Raw genomic sequence first — 16,126 nt, forward strand, 5'->3', positions numbered from 1 at the left:
TGGGTGTACATTGACATTTCATGTGTTTGTAGCCATGATGAGGAGCAAACTTCTTGGTTGTTCTAAGTTTCAATGTTGTGTTGAGATTCTTACTTGTCTCTTCTTAGCGTGCCTTGTTGGCTTCAATAATGTATTAAACTCAAATTCTTTGTACATGATCTCCTATTTATGTGGAACTATACTAGCACCTTGGCATGTTTTGCATCAAAGTTCCATCTTGGGCTCTAATAGTGAGATGAATGATCCGTCTAACTGGAACCATAAGAGTCAACGTTTTTTATGATATGAGCAATTTGAGTTCAAAGTAAGAGTTGTCTCTTGTTCTAGATTTGTCTATAGGTTCATTGAAGTTTTTTGAAAACATATTATTCATTTATTTTGGCTATTTGCTCCACTCATAATTGTTCTTATAACTTTTTTCTAGCTTATTTAAATATTCAATTTCCTTTCTTTGTTCAATAGTGGAAATGTCAATTTGACAGACTTCTCTAAATCCTAGACAGTTCAAGGGAAACAATAAAAAATACTTGTTCAATTATTGCATCTTCCAAAACACCCCTATGTTTTCATCATTTCTTTGAATGACTAGTGCCACGTCCTCAAAGGAAGAAAAAAGAGACATACATATAGTATGTCCCTTAAACAGCAAATTTATTTGAGACAAATGGAACGACTTGATTTTATCACTACTCAAATAGTATGTGTGATTGTTCTTTCAAGTCAAGGGTTGATCAAGGGCATCAAAGCAAATAATGAAAATTTCACATGCGTCAAGAAATAAAGAAAATCTCAGGAATATTTCAGAGTTTTAACACTTGATTAAATTTGGACAATTTTATTTATTTGAGATATATCACCATCATCAAGATATTTAGCACACATCAACGCATTTTAAGCTATCCATATATCTCTTTTCTTGAGATTTGGTCACATTTTTTTCGCTTTCTTTAGTATGTTCTATCATGTTTATGTCCACCTTTGCGTACTTTCTTAGCATCACATGATTGAAAGGAGAATGTTATTGTGGATACACTTTCTTATTACACTACCATTTATAGGGGGCATGTGCATGAGACTATACAATCAACAAGTAAATCAATAGGAAAAATAAGACGACCAATTTGTTTTATACCAAAACATCCTTCATGTGCACCAAATCATGCATGAGAAACAAAGACAAATCATCCAATAAGAGAAACAAAAACGGACAGCGATCTTGATCTTCCACTATCCTCGTTTACCAAAAATGGTTGGCCAGCATTCCCTTTGACATCAAGATGGAAAGTAAACAAGAAAGCATTAATAACTCTAGGAGCTGCAATGAGAGACATTTTTAAGTTAATTTACACCCAGGGATCCAAAGGTTGTATTCATTCATCCCCAGGAAATGCATCCATGGCGTCTCACAATGATGGTAAAATGCATCCAATGAGTTCGAGGATGGATAAATGCATTGCCTCGTTTGTAAGCTTTGCACTTCATTTGACTCTCACGGCCACCAGTAATACCAAAAGCCTGATATAGGTTAACCTTTAGTAAAGAAGCCAGATACCCTACTGTGAAGACTTAGGGTTTTAGGGTTACAGAACTCTAAACTCAATTGTCCCATTGTGAAGGTCCTCCCACTCCTATGTTTACTTCCTCTACAGATACAAAAAATGGAGAACCTTTCTTGAAATTCCGACTTGCCTTTTCTTGTCGAATATGCTTTTTTTTGTTTGTTATTGATACTACTCCACTGTCATCTTTCATTGGTTTCTCCTTTTCTTTTGCATCCACTGGTTGAGTTGAGTCTTCTTGTTGCATAATAAGGTCAAAAAATGGTTTTTCTTCTATATCATCACGTGTACAAACTTTCTGATCTTTCGTATTATCCTCTATCATATCTGAAACTGCCTTCCCATCATCCTTTCTATTAGATTTTCTTTTCTTGCCATGTCCTTTTCCATCTTCACTTTCATCAAATTTCCTCACCATTTGCATATTAGGAGAAAGGTTCCCCTTTGGGTACTTATTCTTCCTATCCCTTTGCAACAAATGCCCATCAAGAACAGACAAATGAGGCAGCAGCTTCTTCACCTGTCTCAATCATAATAATAGATAAGAAATTTTACATGAAAATAACAATAATAATAATAATAAATCAGCAATTTCACATAACCGGCACAACAAAGCAATTACACCATTCTAATATGCATGCTGCCACCTTAAGATACATTATTCAGAGAAAGACTTTGCCAAACTTTCCTATTAAGAAGACCATTTTGGTAATCTTCCACTAATATTGATAGGATCATTATTAATATTTTTGAGAATATCAAGTTCATTTGATACTTTCCATAATTCTGGGTAAATTTAATAATGTTCCATTCATTGTGGATGAAACATACTATTACATAAGAGCCAGTAAACTTCAAGGTATTTACCTCATCCTCATATGTAAGTTCTGAACAAAGAGGATTTCCACGTAGATTAAGGTTCTCTAAGCTAGGTAAGACATTAAGCACCTGAAATGCCAACATAAGCTTTAACAAATAAGCCTTCTAGAAAGACGACGTGAAATGGCCAGAAACTGTTTGCACACATACATGAATTTTAGATAATGTCTCTAAACAATTGTTACCCAAGTCTAGAATTCGCAATTGCATCCCTCCAAGGACATCTGGTAGAATCTGAACAAATAAGATATTTGGATTAACAGTCAGTAACTTTTGAGCTATCAAACACTACTATATACTTGAATGAAAATTTCAAACATTGCAATGCAAAATCTGTAAGGAAAGGCAAAATAGATGGTAGACATTCGATTAGCAAAAACGAAATAGGATTCTGACGTACAGTGATTTTGTTATGTGCAAGCCGCAATTCTTTCAGTGCAACTAAACCTTTCAGCCAATCAAGATCTTGCAGCTGACAATCTGACAATGAAAGCTACATAAAACCAAAGTTACTAAATCCTGCTTTTCATCTTTCACTCCATACAAAAAGTCTATACTTTTCATAAACAGCTACTTGCAAAAGTAACCAGAAACATTATTTGATTTCACATATTCAATCACAAGTACTTAACTTATTTACTGCAATCTATACGTTGGATTTTGGTTATGTTTATCTTCTTATATAACTTTCGTAAGGTCAAGATACAAGAGACCTAGTGGACGTATCAGCAAGACATCTAGGAGAGGAGTGATACGTAGTTTGTAAAATAGTGCACAGTCTATAGTTAAATCATAAACCCTAACAACTTTCTTATAAGGAGGTACCATTTTTTATTATATAAATCATAAATCCTAACACCTCTCTTATATTGGTTTTAGCAGTTTACGGTTTGTGAAGCTTGAAAAAGCAACTTAAGTAACTTGCATGGTAATTTTTTATTATATAAACCATAAACCCTAATACCTCTCTTATAAGTGCCTTACATGGTGTTTTTTTGGGCTGCAATCTATACATTGGATTTTGGTTATGCTTATCTTCTTATAAACTCTCATAAGGTCAAGACACAAGAGATCTAGAGGAGGTAAGCAAGACATCTAGGAGACGGTGATACGTAGTTTGTCAAATAGTGTGCAGTCTATAGTTCTATCGCTCTTTTATTGAAGTCCATAGAACCTACATGATACACTTAAATTGTTCTCATAGTTCAAAATTAACCTCAAATAGATCTTTTACATCTAGGCCTCTTCTTGCCTCCTTCTGTCTCTGTCTCTCTCTCACATACACAAAATGCAACAGTCAAGAAGGAACCTTTGTCAGAGAAGTTGATCTTTTCAATGCTGTTCCTGGACTGGAAATTGGATTTCTTGATAATACTACATCAAAATCAACCCAACACATATAAGCCAAGATCTTCTTTGTTCTTCATTTTAAAATGTTGCAGATTACTGGACACATGACAATGTACAAGGACAAAGAATGCAAACAAACAGGAGAAACAGGTAGCTTTATACTGACAGGTAAGATGGGAGAAAATGGTGATGCTTTCTAGCAGTGTAGAAGGGGAGACGTAAGTAAAGTGAAGTTTTCTTATTCAATGTCTCCTCCTGGAGTCTCTTTACACTTCTGTTCAGTTTCTTCACTCATATTGGAACGCATAATTGCTAGTCTACCATTTTTTTCAAATTTGCTTCAGATTAAACAGGGTGCTTCATTGATTACATTTCTAGACACCAAATCATTCAACCCGGTAAACTTGTCTAGGGTCTTTACAATCTCTGGCCTCAGGTTAAACTTACCCAGCCCATGCCTCGGATAAAACCCAATGCATACATGGCAAAAATCCTGCTAATTTATACAATGTAAATCTTAAAATCACCTTTTGCCTAATCACGAATAGGAGGTAATTCTCAATCATTTTTAGTTGAAAATTTCCAAGGTACTTTAGGTATTTATTTTCATTATTTAGAACTTTTATAATCTAAAAACAAAAAAGGAACTTAATGATTATATATTATATGCATGTGATTTTCCTCCCAAAATGTGAACGATGGTAGTAATCAGCAACCATTCAGTTTGAGGCAAAACCAAACCATAAAGTGCAGTTTAACTGCTTATTGGCCTATACTGTTTACTTTGGTTGGGTTTGGGTGTTAACATTTCTGTTTGAAAGTGTATTGGTTTTAGCAGTTTACGGCTTATGAAGCTTGAAACAGCAGCTTAAGCGACTTATATGGTCATTTTTTATTATATAGATCATAAACACTAACATTTCTCTTATAAGTAATCTCTTATATGTTTTCATATACTAGTACATATTTTTCCATATTTTGAAAATTCATGCTTTTCAGTTTAATTTTTTAAGCAAATTTGCTAAACAGTTTAAATGGTTTATGATCTAAAGTCAGGTTTTAAACAATTCGTTTTAAATAGTTTCGAGGTTTGGTTTGGTGTAAGTTTCAATTTTTTAAACGAATTGAGTTTGAGACTCCCAAACCAGTTTGAGCCAAACCAAACCGTTGCCAATTGCTAAATGATAGTACTCCAAATGACTGTAATCCACAATTTGTATTTCAATTCTTAACTTCATGAAGGCTTCATGAAGCAAATGCATGAAAATAGTTTTCCAATTATACCAAAAAATGTGTATAAGGAAAATTGAGAATTACCAAGAGTGTTGAGAGATGTTAAGTTCTTGAGCTTGGAAATTGAATGGATTTTGTTGTCTGTAAAATAAACCCAAGGACATTATCTGTAGAAAGACTCCGACAATTCTTTTCTTTATGAGCAGAAAAGGAGATTACCATTCAAGATGAGAGCACACAAGTTAGATAACTTTTCCACCTCCTTCATGGAGTTAATCTGATTTCTACTACCATTGAGTACCTAAATGTTTATATATTTTAATGAAATGGTCAAACCTTCTAAGATTTTTTGATTCAAGTCAATATCTAGCCATAGAAATGGCCTATATACTCACTGAGAGATGAATGAGTGTTTCAACACCATGCAAAGACTTCAATTCATTTTGTGCAACAGAAATCCATTTCAGATTTTTGCAGCTTGATAGACCCTGATTAATAAAAAGAAAAAGCAAGTCAATTTTCACAAGATTACTTCATTTACTACATCCCCAATCCATTTTCTTAGAAAAAAAATTTATTAGAAAATTCATTCTACATGAACCAATGCAACGATGTCAAACTTTATTCTACTTAATGCAGGAAAGATGTGTGCAGATAAATAAATACATGTATACACACATTTACATTTATTGTGCATGCATATCTACATGTATATAGGGTATTTTCAGTTATATTAGATCAATTATTAACTTTTTGGTGGGATTTTACCCCAGATCTAATGGGTACAACCAGTATGGAACATGACAGAATGTGTGCCACATATCAAACATGAACAACCATGTAAATAGACAGAACATCCAACAAATAGGATGATAACAATGAAAATGATCAGCATTATACTCTAGCACATGTGATGATGACCATGTTTCAAATGGCAAGCCTCATGAACCAAATCTGAACCATGCCACCACAAAGAATTACGCATAAGCCAATTGAAAAATCAAGGAAATTGTGATAATAGAACAGGGAGGACGATTGTGGTCCTCACATGTGATGAAATGGTTCAATAACAGTGGACTCAACATTGAAAAGTTGTCACCAATCTAATACCGTAGACCTCTCTAGAATGGCAAAAGGAACAATTTTCTGTGGCAATACCTATTATTACGAATAGAAATATTGATGATATGTGATGAATATTTAGATTAAGAACCAAATCATTTAAAAGAGCTTAACCACACTAACTACCCCCAGGCAAAGGACAAAGGTCGAACAGAAATGGTCATCGGTGTCATATACCACCAAACACGACCATATGTTATACATTGGAAGTTGAGATCAACGGATCCAAAAGAAGATAACCGTGCCTCACTAATACAGTCTCAACAGTCTCTCAAACTACCATTATGATGGAGGTAGCTATTCCCATTTATATAGCCCAACACCTTGAGCTACCAAACCACCATGAGTTCCCATGTGTCATAAGTTCTTATGAGTTTGTCCCAAGTCCTAGAACATTTAGTTTCCCATTTATCCTACCTGCAAACCATTAAAATTAGCTTTAGAATTGGTTCATATAGTTATGCCTATACATATATAGCAATATTATACCCAAACGACTTAGATAACACCAAGAGGGCCTCTTCCCAAAAAGCAGCATAGTACAAATACCTAACAATCAGCAACAGTTCGGTTCAGTTCTGTTCAATTCAAGATCGTCAAACTCAAACTGTTTAAAACCGAGCCGTCAAAAAAATAAAATGGAAACTCGAAGCAAACCACAAAATTGTTTAAACAGAAATCGTACAAACCAAACTGTTACAAAAAATCCAAGCTCAAACCAAACAATTTAGAGATTTTCAAACATTTAAACCATTAAAACTGCGGCTTCACGGTTCGGTTTTGTTTTCATGTTAGGTTCATTTTTCAATTTTTCAATTTTTCATAATTTAATTTTCAAAATTCAAAATTTTAAAGATTTTCCTAAAATGTCAGAATTAGGCTTAAGAATTAAAAGGTTGTTCAAAAAAATAAACAAGAAAATATTTAACAAAATAATCAAGTGTCAACCCTAAATCATTAAATTGTTTAAACCATGGTTTCAAAGCGTTTAAACCATTAACTTGTTAACCCATGGTTTCGCAGTTTGATTTTGGTCAAACTGAACTGTTGTTGATTGCTACAAATACAATTTCATGAGCTTCTCAAAGGATGGATTACAAAGATCCACATACATGAACACCTATATGCCCCATAGAGCTCGCAAAACTCTAGGACAACTCATAAGTCTTTATAGAGAAGACAAGGCATAACTAAAAGAGTGGTAAAGATAGACACAAAAAAAGCGACAACAAGAGTGGAGGGCAGTTTTTCTCAACTCTTGTCGCTGTATTTCTGAAGGGTGAACATGCCTATAAAATGGGGTCTTTCTTTAGGGGGAAGAAAACAAGCCAAAGTCATATCACACATTTTTTGGAGGTTCAACAAGGCTACAACGTGGCAACAAAGTAGAGGTACTGGTTTTTCTTGCAGGCATTGTACAACAAGATGTAGAGATCGTTTCAGATCATTCTGGTCAATAAGTGTTCTTCGGCTTGATATGGCTCCAATGATTATTTGTCCCTGAAAAACTGAGCTCCGTGGAGGGAGAGAATGGTGGTGGCAAATGTGAGGATGCAAAGAACAAGATAGTCCTTGCACCAGATTAAGAACCAAACCATCCAAAATCAAATATCTAGCAGTTTAAATAGTGTTCATTAACAATACTTATTACAAGCAAAATGACTCAGAACATTGAGGCAACAGATCTCAAGTTTCAGTTTTCACTGCACCTTCAAGAAAATCCAGGAAAACAAGATGAGATAATGGAATTTTATGAGAGGAATACAATAGACGTCCAATTTCAACTGTCATATGTTGACGTAAAGTGATTCTGATGCTGAACTCTGCAGACTCCGATTCTGATTCTGACATGCAAAGTCATTGGAACTTAGCGTGACAAGAAGCACATCGTTGACCAAAATCGTCTCAGACAGTCATTGTCTGACATTGTACGATGCCTGCAACAGAAACCAGCACCTCTACTTCTTCACCATGTTACAGCCACATCCACCCTCCAAAAAAAACATGTGATAGTTCGTTTTTTTCCTCTTCCCTGTAGAACACAACCGACTACATAGGCCTGATCACCCTCCAGAAATAACGTAGCAAGGGTTTAAAAGAACACCTCTACCTGCTCACTAATATTTGTAATCATAATTTTTATCATATGCCGATTTCAATCTCTATAAAAACTATTGTTTTTCTTCTATGAAATCTAAAAAGATCATTCATAAATTAGCTCCTTCCAATTGATGGAAATTGCTAGCAATCCATAATGAAAGTTCCTATGAAATACACTGTTCAGGAAAGCAGTCGTAACTGACAAAATGTATATACATATATATCCCTATCGATGTACCGGAATACAGATACACATATGCATTTCTACATGTACATATGCACGCACAGATACATATGTATATGTGTGTATGCATTTGTATACTACATATAGAATGTGATGTATTTAAATTTCATTTGAGTTTTCCATGACGTTTCTTGATGTATACAGAGTTCATCATGACTCGGGAGAGAGAGGTGAGATGACATACCTCTATACTTGTGAGACGATTCCGGCTAAGATCGAGCCGCACAAGGTTAGTAAGTGTTTCCAAGCTATGAATCTACGATATATGTACATGTACCAGGTAAAAAAAGAGAAAATAATCACACCTTGATAAACAAAGTGTGGAAGATATAATTGAGGGAAAGCACTGACCTCGTGTATGTCTTTTCCAGGGAGCGAGAGCTCGGTCAAGGAAGAAGGACTCTTTTTATTTTCTGCTGTCTGTGCGATGAGTTCTAGGGTTAGCGTCGCCATTCTTCTTCTTCTACTACTACTTCTATGTCGTCGTCGTCGTGACTCGTCAGCAGCAGCAGCCGTGACAGTAGCTAGCTAGCAGTGGGAAGGTCGGAACATTAAGCTTGAGCTGTGGAGAAAACTCGCAGTTAACTCCTGTGGGGTTTTTGTTTATTTCCCAAGTGCCCTTCGATTTTCTTTATTTCCCTCGATGCCCCCGCTCAACCACCCAACCAATTTTAGCTTCAGCGCATATGATTCGAACACATAACGTATAATTGCTCCAAAGGACGTTGACGAAGAGCACTTTTTTCGCCTTCACTCTCGATCTCGACTTAAATACAATTACTGATTCTCTATCTGTATATGCATTGTATCTGTTGAGAGCATGAAAAGAAGCACAACAACTCGCAAATTTATGAAAACATCGTAACCCTGTTGGTCATCTTATCACTCTACGTGCTCTAATGGAAAAAAGTCATTTGAAAAGTAAAGAATTGTAATGTTGCTTTCTACACTTCAAGAATTCTTTTCATTTGGTGCTTAATGAGCACCTTTTCAGAGGCATATGGAAGAAAAGTTCAAGTACCAACTAAATATATACATGATATCTCATATGTAAATGGAAAATGGAAGTTATAAAACAAAGTGCAAACAGTATGGTGTTAAACAACAATGCCCAGTCTCACACATACCAAAAGGGTGCAAACATTATGGCGTTAGTTTGATAAAGGAGTTCAAGTACCAACTAAATATATACATGATATCTCATATGTAAATAGAAAATGGAAGTTATAAAACAAAGTGCAAACATTATGGTGTTAAACAACAATACTCAGTCTCACACATACCAAAAGGGTGCAAACATTATGGTGTTAGTTTTGATAAAGGAACGTGGGAATGTTACAATTGCCACCATAAGGGAACTTTCAACGAGGAGGTCCTCTATGGGTCTATGGTGAATGCGCAAGATGAATCATGGGTGAGTATGTGAGGGAAATAGAAGCAATCATAAACTGCAGAAGCTAATGCAAATATATGCAACCAAATAAAACACTTGAGTAGGAACATGGAGTGTTGCCAACTATGAACAAAAATGCTATTTTCAAAAGACAATTGTGCCTCTGTGCATGAATCATGTATGAATGGAGGAACTTGGGTGATGGTAATGTAAGATTTGTTAGAATTCCCATCCTCAATAAAACTAGATGAAATCAAAATCCTTTCAAGAATATAGTTAACATAGAGAAATCATAAATACATGGACATAGACATCCTACTAGCAAATACATAACTCTCTATGTAGATAAGCAAAGATGACTTACAGTTGTAATAGTGGGTTTTTTTTTTTACATGCAATTAATATAATTGTGTGATTTTACTAGAAGAAAAAAAAGACATCATACTAGCAAACATGATATCACATGCGACAATCCATAAAGGTTAGTTCACATCTTATGACACCCATCAACGTGGAACAATCCCATTGGGAAATTCCCATCATCGTGTAATGGGTGATAGGAGCCACCGCATTCCAGTTGGAGGATGATGAACAATTCAAGTTGGATAAAAGTTCACCACATTCTCGATTTGACAAAGTACACGATGTTAAGTGGGTTGGGTGGACAAGGTCGGATACAAGCTCATGTTTGTGAACTACATGTTCAATATCCCTAAGGGAAATCTTGTGGTTGTAAAAGGTATAAATATGTTTCCCCTTGACCAAGGAGGAAGAACTAGTTGATGAAAGTCCCATGGCATAACCATTTGGGCAATACAATGAATATTGAAATGTCCAAAAATGGATATGCACATGCATTGCCCATTTCTTATCTCCAATTATGAGATCGTTAGGTATATGGATAGCAAAGTTAGAATGCACAACAACATGTATGTGGAGTCCACCATTTATTTGCTTTACCCAATGCATGTTGATTGGCAAATATCAACTCACTAGGTGAATCATCATATTCGTTCTCCTTCATTCCACTTTCGTTATGAAAATTTCAATTTACAAATATAGGAGAGAGAGAGCCCAGATAGATGTAGCTTAGTTGGTAAGGTTGCCCAATGGAGACCAGGAGGTCATGGGTTCAACCCCTACATTCCATAGTGGCATCTGGTGAATTAAGATATATATTGAGAGATATGTATACATGATTATATGTATGAAGTATATAATAGAGAGGTGAGGAAATTGGGTTGAACCCAAGATGCGGTGCTTGTAGTGATTATATGTATGAAGCATATAATAGAGAGATGAGGAATTTGGGTTTCAAACCCAAGATTGGGTGCTTGTAGTGTAATAACTTACCATTAGGGTAAGCTAATTACAATGAGAGAGAGAGATGGTTGTATCACATGTTTGGAGGTTGTGAGGTTGGTAGTTTGATACATTGACGTGGTATTTTGTAGTTTACGAAAAGTAATAACAAAGATGCGTGATAAGGGAGTGGCGAGCGTTCTGAAAACACAAACAATGCCTCAAAGGGAGAAGAAGACTTGGTGAATGGACATTTTCCTAGGCCATCTGTTGATGTAGTCTCGATTGTGGGAGTTTTATAAAGAGAACGTGAAGAGAGAGGGGGAGGGGTATTTGGGAGATTTCCGGAAAACTAACCGAGGGGCAGATTTATAAATTGTTCAGAACAATAAATAGACGGAGCAGAAGAAGAGGCAGGAGAAGGACAGACGAATAATCCCATTCCATTCCATTTCGTGTGTGCAGGGATTTTCCCTCAAGTTACAAACTTTTTGAAGCACCTCTGCTTGCCTGTTTTGGTATCTTATTCTTTCTGTTAGACAATTCTGTTGCGGAGAATTTTCCGTATAAGTAACGATGAACATATTTCGCTTTGCTGGAGACATGTCTCATCTTTTCAGTATTCTTCTGTTACTTCTCAAGATCCACACCATCAAGTCTTGCGCGGGTATGTCAATTTTATTGGCTCTCTTTCTTATTTCTATCTGAATTTAATTTTCTTTGTCTGTTGGATCTGATTGATGTTTGCTAAAACAATGAACGATTTTCCCAAAAATTGAAAGTTTTCTGGCAAAAGAATGGCTGGTTTCTGCGAAAAAATGACTGATTTCTGCTAAACAATGGGTCAGATCAAAACACTAGAAATTTCTGCTAGATAAAATGTATGATAGAGAAACCACATTTTTTTTGTGAATTGAGTTTCTTCATTGTTTGGATCCGACTGATTTATGTCTAGGAATGATTTTTGTTGGAGATTTTATTTAGATGAAGAAAAGATTAGGTATTTGCTGTGTCTTGTGGATATGTCCTCAGATCCTTCAATATGATCTTAGTAGCATTTTTGTCAGACAGACAGATTTTTTGTATGGTATGAAAACTCTATCTTACATGTATGGCATATGCATATAGCTATTTTACTGTCCTTCACACAACACTCAGGTTGACGGTCACTTATGGAGTTTTGCATTTGTAGCATATATCATCTATGCATGAAAAAGATGAGTAAGGTATGGTCATGTTGTAGGGGAATTTAGCATAGGAACAAGGTCAATGTGGGTGTTCCAACAGACAAGTGTGGACATGATGACCTGGTTTGGAGTAGGTATTCAGTGTCTGGATTGACAAGTGTGAACATAGTTACCATGGTCGATGAATCATGTAAGGATGTTCAAAACTCATTTGTGGTACCAGTAGCCAGAGAGCTAGTGGAGACCAACCAGTCTACTGTCTAGGCAGAAGGCTAGAAGGGGGAGTGAAGCTGGGTTTTATGGGACACTCAATGCTTACTGTTACTATGCAGTGTCCTTTTCCATAGGCACTAAACTCAACAGGAAGTATGGTGTGGTGGTTTGTCTATGCTGATTCCTAAACAATCTTGTAGCTCATAATCCTTTGGGGTTGTTCCAGTGTATGCTTGTTTCTTTCTATGTCAACCCAAACAACTTCTTAACTGTAAAGATGAACTCTTAATTTGGCCTCTATCAAGGTGTTTCTTATAGCTATCCCTATTAGTTTTTCATTTTCATCCAATCTCTAATTATTAACCTAGAATTGTATCTTTTAGTATGATACTTGTTTAGCATCTCTCTTTAATTTGTACCTATATTTTTCAATTACTTGTTCTCAATAATCTCTTTCCTTCATCCTTTTCATGTTGTTTGCTTTGGCTTAATTTTTCATTAGTTAAAACTCTTCATTTGGTCTTACGAAGGTACATCAATGATTCATTTTAGCTATCTTCCAAGAAGGTAAAATTCTTGTTGAAGTTATGATGAGTTGGTTGAGCTCAATGCTATGCCTTCAGAAGGGTCTGATGCCCCACAACCACCTGATTTGGTTTGTTTTCGTGCAGTCATTTTAATCTTAGGATTTCTTTGTACTCTTCTATAAGTGGGTTTTTGTGTTTCTTTTGTTCTCCTTTTTCTTTTTGCATCTTTCATGCTGGTCCTGTGTTTCTATTGCATATCAGTGTCTAATAGTTATTTTGTTGGGTCATGTCTCATTTTTTCCATGACTTTTATATGATAACTTGAAACTCTTATGAAGGTTTATACATTATAAAATGATTGGTTATTGTGTTGAAAGGAAATATGCATGTTGCTATTTTAAATAATCGGTATACATTACCTATTTTAAATCCACATTGTTTGTGTTTCAGGCATTTCCTTGAAGACTCAAGAACTCTATGCACTTGTTTTTGCCACCCGTTATTTGGACATATTTACTGATTACATATCATTGTATAACACAATCATGAAGTTATTCTTCTTAGGGAGCTCATTCACAATTGTATGGTATATAAGGTACCACAGAGTGGTTCGACGTTCTTATGACAAAGAACAAGATACTTTTCGACACTTATTTTTGGTCTTCCCATGTCTTATATTGGCTATCCTTCTGCATGACAAGTTCACATTTCGTGAGGTCTGTATTTTACTTTCATATCTGCATTTCATTTACTAAAAAATATATCACTTTAATAAATCACAAAAAACATATGGAGGTTTGCCACTCATGTTGAAGCTTAATGTGATTTCATTTATTATACATCCATCCTCGATGTTCATTTAATTTTGCGTTAGTATTGGTAGGATAAATCATTTGAAGTAGAAATGCAATTAAATTTACTACATGCGTAAGCCTTTGCAATTGGTTGAGATAATTGTTTCATGGCTGTAAATGCATCTTAGTCTCTAGGCATAGTGTATTTTGTACGAACCTGGAAAGGTATAACAATGCAAAGAACTATGTGTAAGCACTGGAATTCGTGGAGATTGATTGTTTCCTCACTGTGTACATGTCTTAGTCTCTATATATTACATGTCTGTAACAATCCAAAAAGGATTGATAAATGATTAGAAGGCGAAACAGAGGAGAAATTTAGTCATGTTCTGGAATGCCGATGAGTATTTACAGTTTCTTTCCGATTATGTAGGTAATGTGGACATTCTCATTATATCTTGAAGCTGTCGCAATACTTCCACAGCTTGTGTTGCTACAAAGAACTAAAAATGTAGATAATCTAACTGGGAACTATGTGTTTCTTCTTGGGTAAGGTTTTGTATGTCATGAATTCACTTTATAGTCCATTTTTGCAACCCACTGACTTTATAAATTTATTGTTTGCAGTGCATATAGAGGCTTGTACATTTTAAATTGGATATATCGTTATTTCACAGAAAGCCATTACCGGAGATGGATCAGTAAGTTTCTTTGCTCACATGAGGGGTTGTAACACAGAGAGAGAGAGAGAGAGAGAGAGAAGAATCTTTTTTGTTGCAGCATGGATATCTGGTCTCATCCAAACAGCATTATATGCAGATTTTTTCTATTACTACCTAAAGAGGTAACTCATCTTTCTCTAAAATCATGCAAGAATAATCTTGTGTCTGTTGGACCTTAGCAGTTAAAAAATGTTTCTGTCCTAGGTATATGTGTATGGTTATGTATGTTTGGCCATGCAAACAAGACTATGTAGCTCAAAGAAAGTGAATAAAGTATAATAGGTTTTTTTATCTTTTAACTCATACCACTAGACATTACTGATTATTGGGTGAGGTGTAATATTAACCGAATGAGTATTGTGCACACAATACCTTGGGACATACAGCTCTATATTCTAGTTAAACTATCAATTGGACAGTTTTACAAGCATAGTTTTTGCTTAGATGGATTTGAAACTGTTATCTTGTCCTGTAGGCTATGGTCTCTTTCTTATAGTTATCTTTGCTCTTTTACTCCATGTTGTCAAGAGATCAAGGGGCTATCTGACAAAAGACAGTGAGACCTCCACTGCTAATGTTTTTGGCATACATTATAATGCCTATGTGTACAAAGTGCACATGAGAAGTGAGGATCAATGTAAAAGGGGGTTACTGGAAAGTTTCAATATTGATTGATTCCTGGGTAAAGTACTCAATCAATTTCATCTATTTGCACAAAATGCTCCCAGTACTTGTTGCACTCCATTGGTCTAGCCTAACTTCTTTCTTTCAGTATTGTTGTCCAAATTGTTAGATAATACATGATTAAATTTTGTGCGTATGAAAGAAATATTTAGTAGAAGAATTGTGTTTTTCTGAAGGTTGAAGTGTGAACTATGAATTTACCTTGTTCTCTACAGCTGGAGGAATAGTGAAAAACTACAACTTCCAGCTTGATGTGGTGGATATTTTACATCAACAAATTTCAGGTATTAAGCAACATGTATTTTTTGAGGACTCTATTACTGACAAATTTGGTACCTGTAATATTTAGTTCAAAATCATTCTTGCAGTGTAGCATTGACATTTAAGGTCTTTATGCAAGTCTTAATTATGATGACTCGTTTTGAGGAACAAATGTATCACGATCTTCCATATGATTTTGATTGAGGCATCTCAATGAGGTCCATGAGGGGGGATCAGATTTTTTTGTGTTCATGTAATATTTAATCTTTCTGAGGTGAATGGCATCAATAGGATTCATTGCCACTCTTCCCAACTAGAAGTATAGTGCTACATTAATTTGCACTACCTTAGGGAAAGTGTCAATGAAACTTTTTGAGAATGAAACATGCAGATATTTATTTGGCAAGGTATTTTGAAAAGCAGTTTATTTTCTATGCAAATCTAGTCAAAAAATAATCTAGCTTCTCCAAGATTTGTGAGTAGCATCAAAATCCTTGTATACCCTTAGAATAAGAGTAAATACGAGGGACCAAGCTTTTACATTTTAATTTGAAAC

General features: G+C 35.2%; 2 protein-coding genes across 2 annotated transcripts; one reads left to right on the top strand and one right to left on the bottom strand.

Annotated features, from left to right (window-relative positions):
- Positions 1-1,280: 1,280 nt before the first annotated feature.
- LOC147864588 (uncharacterized) lies at positions 1,281-9,018 on the bottom strand. Its single transcript, XM_087318706.1, has 10 exons — positions 8,839-9,018; positions 8,672-8,743; positions 5,417-5,509; positions 5,241-5,322; positions 5,106-5,162; positions 3,748-3,812; positions 2,839-2,931; positions 2,589-2,672; positions 2,427-2,507; positions 1,281-2,079 (listed from the first exon to the last, which is right to left on the bottom strand). Exons 1-10 carry the CDS (start codon positions 8,938-8,940, stop codon positions 1,597-1,599), a joined length of 1,212 nt encoding a protein of 403 aa, XP_087174832.1. The 5' UTR covers positions 8,941-9,018; the 3' UTR covers positions 1,281-1,596.
- Positions 9,019-11,599: 2,581 nt separating this feature from the next.
- LOC147864589 (ER lumen protein-retaining receptor-like) lies at positions 11,600-15,724 on the top strand. The gene is made up of 6 exons (XM_087318707.1): positions 11,600-11,849; positions 13,560-13,825; positions 14,337-14,452; positions 14,531-14,604; positions 14,684-14,747; positions 15,525-15,724. The coding sequence occupies exons 1-6, from the start codon at positions 11,759-11,761 to the stop codon at positions 15,559-15,561; spliced, it is 648 nt and encodes a 215-aa protein (XP_087174833.1). The 5' UTR covers positions 11,600-11,758; the 3' UTR covers positions 15,562-15,724.
- The last annotated feature ends 402 nt before the right edge of the window (positions 15,725-16,126 follow it).

The sequence above is a fragment of the Azolla caroliniana genome, unplaced genomic scaffold (assembly GCF_043228905.1).
Source record: "Azolla caroliniana isolate FFs.n. ecotype wild unplaced genomic scaffold, voAzoCaro1.0.p SCAF_4, whole genome shotgun sequence".
In the NCBI taxonomy this organism is placed as follows: Eukaryota; Viridiplantae; Streptophyta; class Polypodiopsida; order Salviniales; family Salviniaceae; genus Azolla; species Azolla caroliniana.

What these genes read in the sequence shown, in the direction of transcription:
- LOC147864588 (XM_087318706.1), bottom strand. Translation starts at nt 8,940, where the DNA reads ATGGCGACGCTAACCCTAGAACTCATCGCACAGACAGCAGAAAATAAA. An exon ending in ATCGTCTCACAAGTATAGAG is followed by an intron (nt 5,510 to 8,671) that starts GTATGTCATCTC and finishes TTTATTAATCAG; the next exon opens with GGTCTATCAAGCTGCAAAAA. An exon ending in GATCAACTTCTCTGACAAAG is followed by an intron (nt 2,932 to 3,747) that starts GTTCCTTCTTGA and finishes GGTTTTATGTAG; the next exon opens with CTTTCATTGTCAGATTGTCA.
- LOC147864589 (XM_087318707.1), top strand. Translation starts at nt 11,759, where the DNA reads ATGAACATATTTCGCTTTGCTGGAGACATGTCTCATCTTTTCAGTATT. An exon ending in ACAAGTTCACATTTCGTGAG is followed by an intron (nt 13,826 to 14,336) that starts GTCTGTATTTTA and finishes CCGATTATGTAG; the next exon opens with GTAATGTGGACATTCTCATT. An exon ending in TTCTATTACTACCTAAAGAG is followed by an intron (nt 14,748 to 15,524) that starts GTAACTCATCTT and finishes TGTTCTCTACAG; the next exon opens with CTGGAGGAATAGTGAAAAAC.